Raw genomic sequence first — 18,495 nt, forward strand, 5'->3', positions numbered from 1 at the left:
TCAAACGGCAAACAATCTTACTCTCTTTCAAGAAACCCATTTCTATGAGACTTGTAGAAATTCTCTTGTTCTTCTAGCTTTTTCTCTTACTCAGTTCCTGCATTTTGAATTCTTCCGGCTTTAGCTATTACACAAGTTCAAAAGGATGAATATTACACTAGGACCGGTGTTGTTTCTCTTACTTTTCCTTTCTCTATTCCTTTCATCCTCTGCTTTGCCATCATGGACAAGTTACACTTTCTGAGAGTCTTTCGTTCTTGCAATGATCTTCCTGTTTGAGTTCCTTTATTCACTGGAACTACAACCCATCTTCACCGTCGGTCATTGGTGGCGCCGATTAGAGTTGAGAGTGAGAAAGAATGAAATATGAGAAGGGTTCGGTTTAGGAATTTAGGGTTTAAAAGTTATATATATAAAAGTCAGGCTGAGCTTTGTGACAAATCCCGAGCCTAGCCCGTAAAATAGTCGGGCTTGTGCTTTTAGGCCCGAGGTCAAGCCCGCGGGCTAATAACTATATACAAAACCGTCAAGGGGTCGGGTGGGCCAGCCCGGCCCATGAACAGGTCTACTTTCCACCATTTCAAATCGAGTCATTAGTACTAATGGGCATGTTCAAAGAGTCTTGAGTGGTCAACTATACTTGCCTAGCCAAGAGGCAGTTTATAAAAAGGGTAAATTACAGACTATGTGGTCAATGACAAAGAAGACCACCTATACTTTAATTTAGGGCCCTATCAATAATAATAGGGGATATTTTTATTATGATTCTTCCATAATTGCCATAGCAAGATTGGGGATTTTCTCTATTGAAAGGATCACTTAGCATTCCACCTCTCGACTTTCCACCATTTCAAAATCAAGTCATTAGCACTAATGGGCAAGTCCAAAGATTCTTGAGTGGTTAACCATACTTGCCTAGCTAGGAGGCTGTTTATAAAAAGGGTAAATTACAGAGTTGTGCTATGGGGTGAGTGACAAAGTAGACCACCTATACTTTAATTTGCAACAAAGACCCCTTGAAATTTTATTTTGCGATAAATACCCCCTTGGCTGTTAAGTGAGATGGAAGAAATCTCTAGTAAGCTAATTAAAAAAGGGACACACACCATTGGAAAAGGAGAAAATATCTAGTGAGTTAATTAGGGATATATACCTGTTGGGAATGGATTTTGAAAACTCTAGATATTCATCGTTGTCTTTATTGTAGCCATTTCAATTAACACTTCAATGAAGAAGACAATGAAGAGTACAAAGTGTACAAAAAAAACCTAAGATGGTTTCATAAATTAATGAAAATGGTAAAATAAATGAGAAAATGTTAGTTTGAGTATTTAGAAAACTTTAAACAGTCATGATAAGAACCTTTTTTGAAAATTAATATGGAATGTTGACAGAGGGAGTCTTTGTCCAGCAGCTAAAATTTAGGGGGATCTTTGTACATTTTGTCACTGACCCCATAGTACAAGGGGGGTGTTTGTAATTTACCCTTTCCCTGTACTATGGGGTCTATGACAAAGACCCCCTGTACTATGACCGTGAGACAAAGACCCCATTTCCTTAGTTTTTCCTTAATCGTTGCAATATTTTTTAATCCCCATTCTATCCTTATAATAACTATTTGGACAAGTGAGAGAAAAATAATGTTCATGTTCCCCATACAGGGTGGTAATCTCTTCTACCACATTCCTCTCTCTCTCTCTCTCCCCCGATCTCTCTTCTCCCCCTTCCCCTTTCTCTCCTCCCCTATCTTCTTCCCACTTTCCTCTGTATTCCGTTCCTCTCGGCCATAGCCGCCATAACTCATTGCAGCGGATAATTCGATTGTTGAGGAGCAGATCCCAATTGTCTCATTATATTGGATAAAAAGTAGTAATATTGAGGGAGAAATTTTGAGAAGAAAAATGCCAATCCATCGGATGTTGCTCAAGTGCTACCATAGTCAGGCTCGAAGGAGAGTGATTGGATCAGCATGTTGCCCAGGCAACTGTCGGATAACTTCAATCAGTATGGAGGTTATGTCACGGTGGATGGATCCGCTGGTCGAGCTCTTTTCTACTACTTTGTTGAAGCTCGGGATGCCATGTCCAAACCTCTCGTTCTTTGGCTCAATGGAGGTGTTTTGATATCAACTCTTTAATGGGTTTAATTTTCTGGGTTCATGCTATAAACATCTCTTCATTACAGTGATCTGAGTGTTTTTATTGTTTTAACCATTTTCAAGGTCCTAGGTGTTCTTCACTTGGAGATGGGGCAATGACGGAGCTTGGCCTGTTGAGAGTGCAAAGCGATAGCATAACACTTTATTGAAACCCATATGCATGGAATCAAGGTTGTTGAATAATTCAGTAGTTGATCATTTTTCTCTTTTGGTCTCTCTTCCTTTCAAAGATTCTAACCTGATCTTAGTTGGTTAGTTTCCCATTTCTGTTAACTAATCTTATTCTCGCTGTGGTTTCTAGTGGCCAATGTTTTGTTCCTGAAGTCTCCTGCTGGTGTAGGTTTTCCCTACTCCAACACAAGTTCCGATTACAGTACAAGAGGAGATCAAATAATTATGTGTTTCTGGTGAAGTGGCTAGAGAGAATCCCCGAGTACAAGACCGAAGATTTCTATATGGTTGGAGAGAGCTACGTTGGGCACTATGTGCCTCAGCTTTTGAGTCTCTCACTTTCTCTTTTTCCTGGGTTAAAACGGGGATAAAGAATCGGTTTTATGGTATCTGATCAGTGGGTCATTTCCGTTTGCAGATTGGCAATTCATTGATCCATGGGGAAACCGACATGAGGGGCATGTATGACTACCGTTGGGCACATGCTCTAGTTTCTCACGGTCATAATACAGGGGGGTTTTGTCGCAAAACAAAATAAAGGGGCGGGGGGTTTTGTAATTTATCCTAATAAAAATGTGATCAATGTCCCCAACGTTCTTCTCTCTAATTATAGCTCCGTGATTAAGAAAGTGTGAAAAAAACTTATGCCAAGTGGCAAGATATTCATTCCACGTAAGCTCCACGTGGAGCAAAGACTGAATCCTCTTGCTGACTAGGATTGGCAAAAGTCATCCGCTAGACTAGTCGATATATAGTGATCCCTCCCTGCAGGCTGCCCCCGTGCCTTGGTCACTTTCATTTCTTACCCAAAACTCCAAAAGCTTCCCTCCTTGCAGAATCAGGCAAGAGAGAGTATGGGGAGCGAGTCGTACCAACTGGCCCAATATGACGTTTTTCAATGCTATCGTCACTGTCCGAGGGCCTCCCCTTACCCATGTGCATCGCCATCAAATCCTGGACTCGGACCACTGCGTAATTCTGATTCAGTGAACCTACCTTCCTTATGTTCACTAAAATGACCGAACCAGTCGTCGTTGTATTTCAGTATTTGTACCGGCTCCAGGCAGCTGGGAAGAGCCATTTTAGCTCGCTCATCATCAACTTTTATTACTACTTTAGTGAGAAAGCCAGTCGATCCGAGTAGCCGAAGCCGAACGCCAGAGCGAGCCTCAGTCAAGTGAGACGAAGTGGTCCGAGCCGTCGTCTCGGTAAGCCACCGAGCCCTCGTCTTTGATTTTTTGTTCAAATTTAGTCGATTAAAATATTTGGAAATATCCGCCATCTTATATATTTATGACTCATAGCTTCTGAGGGTTCATGCATACACAGATAGCACAAGGGAAACAGAGCTTGCAAGAGTGATACAGTCCATCAAATGGCAGGGCGTTTGAGCTCCCTCAGGAGAGGGTATAGAGAAGCCTGCAGCACTATTCTTCGGAAGATCGAGCTTTCCTCTCGGTCTGTCTCCACTTCTTCGTCCTTTGTAGAAAAGATCAGGGATCTACCCAAGGAATTTCCAGGAACTAATGTCAAGAAGGATGCTTCTCAAGTAAGTTTATCTTAATTACCCCCTTGCTCTTTACTCTTTAGATTTCCTTAAGGTTCTTTCTTCTTTCCTTCTTCAAAGAAAACAAACTGTGCTCCCTTTGCCATCGGTAGCTGATAAATGCTTCCTTCTTCCATTTTTTCAAAGTTCTTTTGCATCATATATTGAGCTCTGTTATTTTACCTTTTCTCTTTTACTAGTTACTACGACTTTTCCGATTTTCCATTTTAAGATGAGCAATGCTAAAAGCCTAAGACTGTAGAGGTAGAGTTAGAGGTCAATGGATCCATTCAGCCGTTCATAATTCCGTACTATCAGGTATCAGCCAAATGAACGGAAGATAGGCTGCGACTGTGTTATCTCCCTCTTTGATTCAGTCCAGTTTTTGGTGAAGCGACAGACCCAATGTGTTCTGGGACTCGGACCAGAGACGGACCGTTTAACTCGTTCATCACCAACCAGTTAATTGATCCTAGGTCCCACCATGTATGCGATGTGCGGATTGTTGGAACAATTTTCTAGTATCAATAAATATATTCCAACATGGATTTAGAATTCGATGCTTGAAGCCCAATGAAATCATTTGCAAGGGTCCCGCTGAGAAAATTACACTGAGAAAGGATGGGATGAGAAAAGGAAAATTTATTTTCTCAGTTAGTTTGTTTGCTGAGAAAATTTTTGTGAGAAAATCCACTTTCTAGTGTTTGTTTACTGAGAAAATTGTGAGAACCTCTGCATGCATTCATAAAAGAAACTACTAGAAACTAAAATTGCTCTATTATTTGGACCTGTTGGTATATCAAAGAAGTTGCATTCAATAACATATTTCATTCAAAAAGTCATACATACATCAATAAATCATTTGAATTTGTCTTTAACCTGTAATTAGTTCATCAATGCCAATAGTTCAACCTATTCATTCCATGTAGTCATAATCATCCATATACCAATAAATCCATTTGTGGCAAAATATAACCATTCATTCCACCTAATACAAGTAGATTGACCATCGCAAAAGAAAGGGACAACAATCAAATTGCCAATGCATCCCCAAAAAATATACAAAATGGACGCAAAGGCTTAACCATCAAAACAAGTTTTTGTCATATATAATTAGTACCTAATTTGTTAATAAGTGTGAGTTATAATAGTTTAAATCTTTTATCCATCCCTTCAATATGGAGGCCCTAACTTCATTCGAAGCCATGCCTTCCTCAAATTTGGCTCTACTCTGTAAAATGTCATAACTCGACTTTCAGACTTAGCTAAGAAGTCATATGCTTTCATAAAAAATGCCACTGAACATCCTTATAGGCTCATAACATCGACATACACATTTTCCTTGCTAAATAAACCAAACCCTCTCTCAACTGCAGATGCAAGTTTCTTGAGATGTGTAGCAATGCCTTGCACTTGTTCAGCAACAATTGCAGCTTATGACTTCTGTTTTCCTAAAACTCTTATTTCTGCAAAACTACTTCTCTCCACCGGCTTTGCTTGAAGGTTAGGATCTCCAGAATTCTCAGCCTTATCAATGTCATCAAACACATGCTCAACATTCGGTGTTGCACTAGTGGCAGTTGCAGAAATTGCATCTTGCTTATTTAGCTCCTTGGCTGTAAAGGCACCATTTTCAGTCACTTGATCATTTCCACATACCAATGCCAATTGGTTATAGTTTGGAATGCTTTTTCGTCTAAACTGCTTTGCCTCTGAATGTGCCTGCTCATTTACCATGGGAGTTCCATAATAAGTCACCTTTCGTACTAATTAGTCATCTTTCATATAATTTGTAAAGTGTTTAAAGTATAAGTGTTGTTAATCTATTTTACCTCAATATATGTAGCCCAAACATCATGTGTTGCATCTATTGTCTTGGTTGAATCATTCCGTGCAAAGCCACTTTGATTCAAAAGGTTTTTTAATATTACAAAATTCCACTTGATTGTTTTCAGTCTATTTCATATGTGTCATTGAGTACATTCAATTGAAAACTTAGTGCTAATAGCACGTGCCGCTGCAGTGTAAGCCGGTGATTTGAAACTTTTGTCAACCTTGTTTCCAAGGTTGACCTGCTCAGTAAGTGTGTCAATGAGTAAATTATCCATGTCCTGTGTCCAACTCATATTTGTTTTTCCAATCTTGTTTTCAGGCTGAGAGCTAGAAGAGTCCATTTCTGTTTCATGCCAATCAAATGAACAATGCAAATCAACAATATATATCCATAACACCAATTAATACAAAATATTTGTGTATAAATAGCAGTAGGCAATTAATAAAATCAAACATCATAATCAGTTAAAGAAGTGAGTGCACACAGAAAAAAAGTTATACAACAAAAGTTATATTAGAAAGAAAGAGTTAAACAACAAGAAGAAATTAATGTCGAGCCCTAGATCGATACAAGACATAATCAGCCCACATTTGGGTAGCTATTTCTTCTCTGAGACAAGTTCCTTTTCTTGATTGTTCATTTCTACTAGCTCGCTGAGATAGTTAGGAGATTTGTGTGTTGTCTGCTCTATCATCATTTAAATGATCAATTCCTACATCATCCTCAGTATCAACTGCTTTTCGATCATACTGACGCATGATGAAATCATACGGATCCACACTCATGACATGATTGTGTAAGATGCAGCATGTAGACACAATCTTCACCTGTGACTTAAAAGGGTAATGTTGCTGAGATACCAAGATTGGAAAGTGTTTCTTCAATACCCCAAAGATCCGTTCAACGGCATTTCTAAGTGATGAGTGTCGAAGGTTGAACAGTTCTTTTGGGTTCTCAGGTTGATGTGCACCCCATTCCTTTAGATGGTGTCGTGTGTTTCGATATGGTGTAATGAACCCCGTCTTTAATGAAAATCCAGCGTCTACAAGATAATATTTACCTATTTAAAATATAAAAAGTTAGAAAACACGTACATACTTAACTATTAAATAAAAATGTTTCTTGTGAGAGTTTATTACTACCTTAAGGGACTTCTAATTTATGCTCTCTCCTCAAAGCGAGGATGTTTTGTGTGGGATAAGATTTACGACCTCAAAACCTAGCAACATCAGTAGAAAGGGACTTTCACAGGGAGGTGTGGGCTATCGATTGCCCCAATCCTGCCAGTAGATTTAAGCTTTTTATTATTCATTTTTTTTTGTGTATACGCCATAAAGAAGATTTATCACTTAATTACCTTGAAATATGGCCAAAAATCATGTTGGTTTCTAATTTCTAGAGGTGTTTCAGTACCACTTGGTTGAATCAGGTACTTATCCTCCAAGCTCAACAAAGCATTCAATACGTTGTTGAAATGACGGCTCACAGTCTCACCAGACCGACTAAAATGAAAGCCCATTGTTCTATTCCTAACATTGTGTGCCAATATGTGTAGGAAGCGTGCCATTTGTTCTTCTACCGTGCACCTCATTGTATCATGTATTCTTCTCGTCTCACGAATAATCTTGCATAGCCTTGTAAAGGCTGCTTTCCCCATTCTCAATTGGTTATAACAATATATTTCTTATGTCCATATAATCTATCTAATAAATCCCTTCATTCAAAATCCCGGTTCACGGATGGTTCCCTATCAATACAATCCACATATTCTTGCAACAATGAAAATGTAACTGCAACCGTAGCAGTTGCAACCCCAACAATTGCATAAAGCAAATTTTGCTCCATCTATTCATAGAAAATAAATAAATAAATAAATTGGGGAATTCATTCTAGAATGCCTATATAATTTACATGTTGGAAAAGTAGTCAATGAAAAAAAAAAAAAAGAGCAACCATTAACCAAGAAAAGTAGTCAATGCCTAAATTCATTTTACAAATTAAAATCGCATGTAATTGTAATAAAAGATTTCATGAAAAGTATAAGTCTAGTCATTTTCCACCCTTTTTGGGCTTTAAAGCTATCATTTGTTCAATGACTTGCTATCATTTGATATGGAAACCTATGGTTTGAAATGAATGGAAATTAGGATAAGGTGTTAAGCATAATTATTCAACATTTGCTTTTTAGAATCCAAGGGTTTTATAGGTTTTCCTACTTAATGGAACAATGATGAAGCCAAGAATCTTTAAGCAACGATTAGAACTGGGTACAGAATCAAGGAACAAATTCTGCAAAATTTTCAGTTTCTGCTGTTTGGTTCATTTTAGTGGAATCCAGGGACTAGTTCATTTCAATCTCACAGAAATGAATTAGGAGTGGTATTCAATTTTCTTTTAACTGCAGTAATAAAAACACGACCTTACACATTCCAAGGATGAAACTGACTCAACATATATCACCTCATGATCTTCAATGCCCTGAATAGATATCAAATACCTACCTAGCCATTTGTTCACAGTTTCACACACACACACACACATACAAAAGCCTTCCCAGTCTAAGAGTTATAGTGCCTTCAAAAGCAAAATGTAAACTACATTTTCATTTCTTGGTTTTCTCAAGAATATCCTGTTATTGGCGTCAATCTCTCAAACTTTTTTTCTGGAGGGGGGGAGGGACCTAATATGATCCCACCTAAAGAGCATATATATATATATTCTATTTACTTTGTCTTCGGTGATCTTCAAGCTGATTTTTTTTTCTCTTCTTTTTGATCAGTAAGCAGATTTTTCATTTTTGCTTGCATAAACAATATTAACAGAGAAATAAATAATTGCTAATTACAGCTTTTAGCTGTTAGTGATGCTGCTCAAGGCACACATTTGGGTTCTTGGGGCAAATTGGCTGGAGTCAACCTGAAAGGATATCCTAACTTCTTGAAACTGGAAACAAGAAGGAATGGATTTTTAAAACTTCCATAGGAATAGAAACTCAACATAACCTAGTGCATTAATCAAGTCAGGTACTTGTCCACTGAGATGATCAATCAAGGTGTAATCAGTGAATTCATGTGGAACATCATCACTGGGTGTGTCTTCCAAGAGGGTGAACTCAACAGTGACCACAGTAGTTACCTTCTGGTGATCAGAATGCAGCAAGTGGGAAACTAGAATCTGGACCAGGCAGACGATGTCAAATGGCCAAAGGCCTGCAAGGTGATATCAACAGGAACAGAAGGAAAGTAGGAACTTACAATTTGTAATTTACAATTCAAGGGTAAGTAGTTTGGTGATTTACAAGAGGGGGACGCTGAAAAAAAGAGAGACTGGAGAGTGGAGACTCCAAATCAGATGTGGACCCATTCACTGTCAAATCATTAGTTCTGGGTAGGACCTTGATTATTGAGACTCCATTTATCTACTTGAGTGAAAGAACCATGAAAAGAGAGAGGAGGGCATTAAAATGAACCAATCTGTTGAAACGCCATGTCAGGCTCCAGGAGCAACCTTACCAAATCCTATTTTGATGGTTCCAATCAAATTAATACCTATGAAGGTGATTAATTTTCTTGTGTGAGGAGTTTTGGAACATTGCCGAATGTAAGCATTCGTGTGATTGATGGTAATAGTATGGCTGGAGAGTGGAGAGTGGATGCTTGGTCACTAGGGGGCTGATATAGTGCTCCTGCAGAATTACCTTTTCTTCATGCAAGAGAAGATCAAGGTTGAGTGTTGCAGAAGTACTCCAGAAAGGCAGAGGTATGCAGGGGCAATAAATCCAAGTTGTTAGTTTCATTTTTTTAATCCTATACTACTGGAAGGAAATATAATCTTACTGCCATAGCCCCACATGTTGAAGTTACTTTGAAGGTGATGGATAATGTGACTAGGGTAGGAAAAGAAGAGAATGTACTATAAGAGAAGGGAATGGACATAAAAGAGGCACATTAATTCATGCACTGGGGTGTCTAAGGAACAATATGCAACTAGAGTTGTGTTGGGGTCTGCAAGTGGTACATGCTTTTATTGGCTGTCTTTTGTTTGGGGGGCGGAATTACAGAATCATTGTGCACTGGCTTTCTCTATTTTTGTGAAATAGATTGAATTTTGGGTTTTTTTTTTTTTTTTTGTGTGTGTTTTTCTGGCTAACTCTAAGTTGGGGGGTGGAATTACAGCTTTTAGCTGGAATCCTTCTCTGAGACAGTATACTAACTCTAAGTTAGAAAAAAAAAAAAAAAAAACACCCAAGAACATAATATGATCTACTATAGGTTGAATTGGTAAATGATAGAACCTGAAAATAGAATATTACTAAAACCAAGCTTTCTCAAGCTAACTAATTTGGTCCATAAACTCTTTAGACTTCTAAGTTATAGCTACAATGATGCAGTGGTTGGATGGTTATAGAGTAATTCAAAATTGTTTATAAATTCAAGTCAATGCAAATGAATTATTGAGATCAAATCTAAATGATGTATGTGCTGCATTTGATAAATGTTGAAGAAAGTGACTTATTTAATTTGGATGATAATTTAGGCTCAGCTTGGGAACAGTCAAAATACTATATATATATATAGATAGAGAGAGAGAGAGAGAGAGAGAGAGAGCAAATGCAATGTTTTGTTTAGAAATACCATGTACAAGGTTTTGTACTGAAAACATTTGTATTTGCAGTCCTCCCAAATTGAGTATAAAAGGAAACTAAAGAGGATAGAAAACTGAAGAGAAAGTAAAAAAAATAAAATGGAGACTGAGAAGAAGCATAAATTCAATGTGAAGAGACAGAAACCAATAACTTCATCTCTTTACCAGCATCATCACTTGCTAATCACACATATTTTAACTTCATCAATAACTAGCTAACAAATACATAGCAGGCATCTTTTGAAAATTCAGGGTCCGAATGGTTTGTGGAAATAGGAGTCCAGAATTGAAATTAGAATGGTCTATTTTTTATTCTAACTGTTTAGTTGAGTGTAATCGAAATTCCATACCCATTCCAACTCTTGATGAAATGGCATTTCCCAATATGAGAAGATGACCATTCCCTCCCCTTCCCATGAGAATGAGAATCCATTTTGACCAATTCTAATTCCAACTATTAACCAATTCCCTTCATAGTTCAGTTTCCTGCGAGGTTTAGATTTAGAACACACTTTTTCTCCACCGCCTGCCGTCCCACCACAACCATTTTTTCTTCCCATTTATGGCAGTTAGCTGGATATAAGCAGCTGCTTAGCCTCCTTATATAATGCAGCATTTATCACATACCCAATTTGATTTTAACGTACAAAACACATATTTACTTGGACAGATTTAACTTGAGACAGCATTGAGTAGTTTTACTTGGACAGATTTAACTTGAGACAGCAAAGAAACACTCATTGTGACCCTCTGAGTGGTGACAAATTGATGGGCAAGAGAGCTTCTAAACTCTGAACCACAAAACTGAAATAAAGATTTCAATTAGGTCTATTTGGCAGCCAAAATCAGAGGTCCCAGCCTAAGAAAAGCAAAGCTAAGGCCTACCAAATGATGCCCTTTTATGAAGATAAAGCCATTGTGTGAGACAAGGGATTTCAAATTCTTTGATTCCTCTTCCCTCCACAGCTTTTCCTTTCGTCCATGGAATAAAGCTAATAAACAAAAGCTTGTAAAGGAAGAGAATACAGACACCCTTCTTCCCCATTGCCCTGTTCCACCCCTGTGACAATCCAGACACCCTTCGTCTATTATATACTTTGTTTTGAAAACAACCTGCTTCCTCCTCACACCCATCACCTCTTCTTCTCCAGTCCCCTTCCTTCTAGACTCCTTTTTTCTAACTTCTCTTGTCTTGGGCAGAGAGGAAGGCAGAGAAACAATGAAACTGCTCGAGGATCCCAGCTCTTTGAACCAATGTCTGATTGATTCCACCAATCACTTCCCCTACCGTAGGTGGATTCTATTTATCTCCAAACAATGATCTCTCTAGTAGATCTACATTTAACCTTCGGAACAAAAAGAAAAAAAAAAAGAAAAAGAAGAAGAAAAACTTGCCTGCTACGTGGAAATGTGTTCTTCGATTCAGCCTTCCGCTGTTCCTGCTAGAGAGAGAAAGGCGAGAAGAGGCGGTGCCTTTGACCTTCCGCTATCGCTGAGAAGAGGCAGTGTTCAACCTTCCACTATCGCTGAGAAGAGGCGGTGCTCAACCTTCTGCTATCGCTGAGAAAAGGTGGTGCCTTTGACTTCTTGCTCTGACAAACTCGAGATATTTTCTCAACCTTTTCTTTTCTCACCGGGGTCGCACCAACGCTCACTTAATTTTGGGATCCCGCGTCCCTCTTGTTTCTCGTCCCAAAACACTATTTACTCATAAACAAACGCAAGAAAAGGAGAATCATTCAGGAATATTCCCTTTTCTCATCCTTTTCTCAGCAATCAAGCAGACCCTTGGGCTTAGCTTCAGAAGCAGAGGTTTGGAAAGAGTAAAAATGAAAAATTAACAAAAGCATTTATTGACCATATTGCTCCTGTTGTGTTTTTTTGGTTATTTATTAAAGCACCCTATAGTTTTTTAAATTTACTAAAACGGTAAAACCTACACTTTAGTTTGTGTTTTACACTTTTACTAAAACATCCCATTATAAGTTGGGCTTGGTCATAATTTTAGGCCCATGGGCTCGGGTCTAAAGCACCGGGCCCAACTTTTTCGGGCCGGGCTCGGGCTTTCTCAAAAAAGCCCAGCACGAGCCCAAGCCCGACATGATACTATATATTAAATAATAAAAAATATATATACAATATTTTTTCTTTGTTCTTCTTCTCTTTTTTTTTCAAGTAATAGTGAGATATTTATTATTTTTGAGTTTTGAAGGTTTTTAGTATAAATAAAACACTTTTTTATTGAATAAAAAAAAGAAAAATTTTCTACTTTCAAATTTCTGGCCGGGATTTGAGCTTTATATGAGGGTCAGGCTCAGGATTAAGACCTAGGCCCGATGGTTGGGCCGGGCTCGGGCTCGGGCCTGAATGTATTCTGTTGATATATAAACAAAGCCCGACCTGAACCCGGCCCAGCCCAGCCCATGAACAGGTTTAGTGACCATGTTATTATTTTTAGATGGCAAAACAAATATTTTTTAATGAAAGGTTGATTAAATAAATAGGTTAAGTAAACCTGTCAAACTATAAGGGTGTTCTAATAAACAACCCTTTTTCTTTCAAACGTATTAAAAGAAAAACCTCCATCAGGACCTTTTTCTGGGGATCCTCCGGTTAGTTTGGCAATGGAGAAAACCTGTAGCCTGTAGACGTGCCCCACATATGAAAGAGATGGTGCATCACTATTTGAAATTTTGAACAGTCCAAGTATGAATGGTGTTCCTCTGTGATATATTCTCTTGTGTCTCTGTTTCTCATTTTTTTTCTTTACCCCCAGTTGATAGGGAGAACTCCACTTGTGTATCTGAACAAAGTGACTGAAGGATGTGGAGCTTATATAGCTGCCAAGCAAGAGATGATGCAGCCAACCTCTAGCATCAAAGACAGGTAAACCATCTTTCTTTTTGAGACATTAGTTCATGAACCCTATGCTCACTGGATGTAATAATTAATTAGCCTAACATTTGCATTTTGTACCCCGTTAGCCTCCTACTCAATCGTAAGCTTTGAAAACTGACACCTCATTGCAAAAGTCGTTGCTTCAAAACCAACTCAGTTACTACATCTAGCTGCATGCTGTATTCTACATTAAAGTTTTTCACAATTTCTCATGTTATCCAATTGTTTTCTCTACACCCTGGTTTTCATATATTTACTTGCTGTGTCAGGCCTGCATTTGCCATGATCACAGATGCAGAAAATAAACAGTTAATAGCTCCTGGCAAGGTAAAACTTCTGTTTAATTCCTACTTGTGCAAGCTGTAATTCATGATCCTAAGTTTGTGCATATTAACTTGGAAATCTATTTACCAACATCTTAGCTTAGTATCCTAAATAGAAATCTTGTTTAGTACCTTTATTAATTTGTTTTTTTACTGCCTATCACTACCAACTCTCCAAAAACAAGTTATTTAAATATGTCTGACTTCTGTATCTATGGTATAACAGACCGTGTTGATTGAGCCAACATCCGGGAATATGGGAATAAGTATGGCATTTATGGCAGCTCTGAAAGGATACAAGATGGTTCTCACCATGCCCTCTTACACAAGTCTAGAGAGGAGGGTGACCATGAAAGCTTTTGGAGCTGAACTAATCCTCACTGATCCCACTAAGGGGATGGGTGGAACAGTCAAGAAGGCGTATGAGCTACTGGAATCCACACCAGATGCATTCATGCTGCAACAATTTGATAATCCTGCAAATACTCAGGTAGCCTTGGCCTTCATAAAAATCTATCCTTCCTGTTGGTTTAGACTGATTTTCTTTTCTTCTTAATTGGATTAGCTTCAGTTTTAACATAATGTTGCTTTAAGATGAAAGGTTGTAAGAAGCAGACATGATGTTATTGAGAAGAATTACCGGTAAAAATAGAGTTGGAAAATATGGAAAATTACTTAGTGTATTATGAGGAACTTATCACTAGCACCTACTGGAGATAATAGAGTGGTATAGTTTGAATATGTAAAATAAATCCCTATAAACGCACCAACAAGGAGTTACTTGGTGCAAGTTGAAGGTTCTCAAAGAACAAGGATAAAGCCAGAAGAATCTTGGTTTTGGGATCATTTCTTCTAGCTCATCGTTTAACAGAAGACATGGCCTTGGACAGAATGCAATTAAGGAATGATAATTGTTATCAAATCTAAATTGGGTCTATTAGGCTTCTGTTGCGGATGCTGTATATTTTTCCCACATGAAAGATGATATAGCTTAGTAGACCATCCATCAGATAAAAGATCCTTTGGATTGCTTATGTGTTTATTCCCTGAGCTACACTAGCCTGTGCTTCATATGTGGAGATTTTCACAATTGATATTGGACATTCCAAAGCTCCACCTTTTGATTAAATATACAAAAAAGGAAAAGAGAAAAAGCTTAGCTTGGACCATCATAGGGTTGGGAAGAGTCTTATATAAGGTAAATTTGGTCAATTATAAAAAAAAAAGGTAATTTTGGTCCCCAACAGTGCTGATATCTGAAAATTTCCCACAAAAATTACATGATCTCTCTGAGTGCTTCAAGTAGAAAATCCATGTTGTATATGTTATCTGCTGCTGTAAAATATGACTATTATGACTTACTTTTACTAAATTATTTCTTGGACAATGAATTCAGTTGCATCCAATTGAAAACAGGTTCACTTCGAGACTACGGGTCCTGAGATATGGGAGGACACATTTGGGCAAGTCGACATCTTTGTGATGGGAATAGGAAGTGGAGGAACTGTCTCTGGTGTTGGACAATACCTTAAATCCAAAAATCCCAATGTTAAAGTAATTATATATTCATTTTTCAGCACTTTTTTCCATTTAAAAAAAATAATTACATTTTCTTGATTTTTTCTTCTCCTTGGCAGATATATGGAGTAGAGCCTGCAGAAAGCAATGTGCTAAATGGCGGTAAACCAGGTATAAGCATTAGTGCTTATTCCATTTAGTACTTCATTGGAGTTTTAGTATGGTAAATATATGTCTTTTCTACCCATTGTCTCATCTATAAATGCAATTGCAATTCTAATAGTGTCATTTGAACTAGGTCCTCATCATATAACTGGCAACGGGGTTGGCTTCAAACCAAATATACTGGACATGGATGTCATGGAAAAAGTTCTTGAGGCAAGTATTATCAGTGATTCAAAAAATAATATTACTTTCAAATATTTTGTTTTCTTCCTGGTTTGGCTATTTAAATGCCTGTTTGGTTAAATATCTGAAATTTGAAGTTCAAAGTTTTGATATGATTAATTCAAGAACCATCTAATTCTGGTTATGAAATTTGTGGTATCCATTAGGTTACTAGTGATGATGCAGTGAAGATGGCAAGAGAACTGGCATTGAAGGAGGGTCTCATGGTAATAATCTGGAAAATGCTTTTGATTTTTCTTGAAGAAGAGATTGAGATGACCTTGTTATCAAGTAAAAGAGGGATGAGGGACACCAGTTTATATAAAATAAATGGTGTTGGCTTTCTTTCTAGGAAAAATGCTTTAGTACATGAAACAATACTTTTGCTATTGCTTTGCTGTTTGTTATTTTTTCTTACAAAAAAAAAAACAACTGTTATTATTATTTTTTCTTTTTTTTTTTTTTTTTTTTTTTGGGGGGGGGGGGGGGGTTGCAAGTAAGGGCTAGTTTTTTATAGGCAGTAAGTTCTAAATAAGGTTCAAAATTTTGACACAATATGCCCCATATATGCCCCTTATTGGGCGTATCATATTGTCCCGACCACCTGCCAAAATGGCTTATTGGGGATATTTTAAGTAAATGTCATTGTTAATAGTTAAAAGCATTAAATAAGTTTCTTTTGAAATTTTGAAAAAAAAAAATCTAAAAAAGTTGATGTGTTAGGTACAATGTACCAATGCACCCCTTCTGGTGTATTGAGGTGTAATGATACTTTGAACCTTGGTTCTAAATTCAGGTAGTTGGTACCAACTTACAAACTTTACCATGTCAGCAAATATGTTAATTTAAATAGGATTATATTAACATAGAAAGCGATGTTAATAGAAATTTAGAAACTCTAGTTTGTTATTCTCTTTATTGCCTTTAATGTATTATACTATAGTTTTATTTCTTTACCGTCACAGTTTGTGAGTTTGTGGGTGGTGTAATAAAATGTTGTGCCTAAATGTCAGAAAAATGGGAACAACATGTTGGTTATAAAATGGTGATTTGGATATGTTTCAAGTTCAAAGAAATTGACAATTACTAAAATTAGCATACACATTATTGATGCTAACTGCAGCCATTTCCCTTTATATTTTCTATTCATTTGCTTCCGGTTAACATAATTTTGACTTCTGATCTTATGCTAAGCAACGATGACTGTTCCTGACTTGAAATTTGATGTCTCAATACTTAGTCTTATGTTAACTTCAAATCTTATAGGTGGGGATTTCCTCAGGAGCTAATACAGTTGCAGCCTTGAAGCTTGCAAGAATGCCAGAAAACAAAGGCAAACTTATTGTGGTATGAAGAATTTGTTTTTCTTTGATTTTCAGCTTGCAGTTTATGAAAGCTTGTTTGAAACCAAAGAAAAGGAGGGGAACGTTTAAATTCAGGATGGGTGCTGCTGCTGTTTTTCTCTTGGGGAGTGTGAGGGGTTGAGAGTTACTAAAACAACACTTAACTTCGGAAAAAAATGGATTTTTTCTCTCTCAAGTAGATCCATAAATTACCTAATGTAATTTAATATTGGCTTGTTGTTGTTTCACGTTTATTAAATTCATTGTTCAAGGGAAGGGGGTGGAATCTGCAAGTTCAGGACAGGTAGTTGAAAGTGGGTTGTAGATAAAAAGCAGAAGACAAGCATGATTTAATATGACCTATATCATATCTTTGTACAAGCTCATTGCTTGTCATTTCCCCTGGAGGGGACTAATCTAAAGAAATTTGACAGGGACAAAAATTAAAAAAAAATGAAAAAGAAAAAGAAAAGGCTATTTCCCCCAAAAGATGACTATCATATAACTAATATAATTTTGATATGACCTATGAAGTATGTTTGATCCAAGTTCATGATGTCGTTTCTCTTTCTGTTTCATTCTTTTTTGTTTTTTATTTTATTTTTTCAGACTGTTCACCCAAGCTTCGGAGAGAGGTACCTGTCATCCGTACTGTTTCAAGAATTGAGGCAAGAGGCTGAAAAGATGCAACCAGTTCCTGTCGATTAATTTCTGTTAGTTATATCAGAAACTTGGAAGTTTTCATGTCTAAAATATATCCTATGTAAACTAACATAAACTACTATGGCTATCTCTAGGTCTATCCAAGTTAAGGAAAGATATAAAGTTTCATATATTGCATAATTCAATGTATTCATTATAATGGCCAATAATTCTGTTTCTTTCCCTACTTTGCCTCGAGCTGTCATAATTCAGGACTTGGTTTCTTAGCTGCAGGTTGTCATGGGCGTTGGCAAACTTGTTGCATTCTTCACGTCATTACACTGGAAATTAGCACCCAGATAAAAAAAAAAAAAAAAAAATCGTGGAAAACGTTTTCCTGTGATGGCAATTTCCCCTGTAAAACCGGGGCCTGTCTCGCCCTGCCCAAAATGGGGCAGATTTTCCCCAACCTTAAATTGGGATTGGGCGGGAACGGGGAAAATGTTTTTTCCCCCAATCGGGGATGAGGCGGGGATGGGTTTTGTATATAATTATCCGAATTTACCTCGAATTTGAAGATAAAATTAGTAAAATATCTCTAGGTTTAATATTGATATTTAAAATATCTCTAAGTTTTCCCTAAATTCTTAAAACCCTAGAATCCAATAATTCCATTTTTTAATTACTCTCAAAGTATTATAATTCAATTTTTAAAATACTCCCAAATTCTTATATTATATGTGAAAATTGTCCACAAAATAAGTAAATTTTTAAAAAATTACCTTGAAGCAGGGAAAATTCAGAAATTACCCATCTCTGAAGAAGAATGGATGCCCTGCACTGAATCTGCCTCGCCACTGGAGACGGGGCAAGGGCAGAGCAAAGTATCTTGACTTCGGGGTGGGGGTGGGGAGAGAGTGCCCCACCTCAAACTCGCCCCGTTGCCATTTCTACGGGCTTGTTTTCACAAAAATAAACATGACAATAAGGGCTTGTTTTTACAAAAATAAACATGACAATAAGGAGAAACA

The 18,495-nt window shown here is 37.4% G+C and overlaps 1 protein-coding gene across 2 annotated transcripts; it reads left to right on the plus strand.

Annotated features, from left to right (window-relative positions):
- Positions 1 to 1,693: 1,693 nt before the first annotated feature.
- Positions 1,694 to 17,691, plus strand: CYSC1 (cysteine synthase C1). Of its 2 annotated transcripts, XM_088949143.1 has the most exons (13): positions 1,694 to 2,114; positions 2,222 to 2,409; positions 2,499 to 3,537; positions 3,659 to 3,878; positions 13,130 to 13,239; positions 13,521 to 13,578; positions 13,801 to 14,064; positions 14,991 to 15,128; positions 15,212 to 15,263; positions 15,391 to 15,470; positions 15,647 to 15,706; positions 16,746 to 16,826; positions 17,432 to 17,691. In XM_088949143.1, the coding sequence occupies exons 4-13, from the start codon at positions 3,705 to 3,707 to the stop codon at positions 17,528 to 17,530; spliced, it is 1,116 nt and encodes a 371-aa protein (XP_088805269.1). In that variant the 5' UTR covers positions 1,694 to 2,114; positions 2,222 to 2,409; positions 2,499 to 3,537; positions 3,659 to 3,704; the 3' UTR covers positions 17,531 to 17,691. The 2 variants fall into 2 exon arrangements, with proteins under 2 accessions (XP_088805269.1, XP_088805268.1); XM_088949142.1 differs by lacking the exons at positions 1,694 to 2,114; positions 2,222 to 2,409 and having other exon boundaries at positions 3,110 to 3,537; positions 3,634 to 3,878.
- Positions 17,692 to 18,495: the final 804 nt, after the last annotated feature.

The sequence above is a fragment of the Nelumbo lutea genome, chromosome 6, assembly GCF_056320005.1.
Source record: "Nelumbo lutea isolate HS-2025 chromosome 6, American lotus-T2T, whole genome shotgun sequence".
NCBI classification, from domain to species: Eukaryota; Viridiplantae; Streptophyta; class Magnoliopsida; order Proteales; family Nelumbonaceae; genus Nelumbo; species Nelumbo lutea.

What these genes read in the sequence shown, in the direction of transcription:
- CYSC1 (XM_088949143.1), top strand. Translation starts at nt 3,705, where the DNA reads ATGGCAGGGCGTTTGAGCTCCCTCAGGAGAGGGTATAGAGAAGCCTGC. An exon ending in TCAAGAAGGATGCTTCTCAA is followed by an intron (nt 3,879 to 13,129) that starts GTAAGTTTATCT and finishes CTTTACCCCCAG; the next exon opens with TTGATAGGGAGAACTCCACT. An exon ending in AGTTAATAGCTCCTGGCAAG is followed by an intron (nt 13,579 to 13,800) that starts GTAAAACTTCTG and finishes ATGGTATAACAG; the next exon opens with ACCGTGTTGATTGAGCCAAC.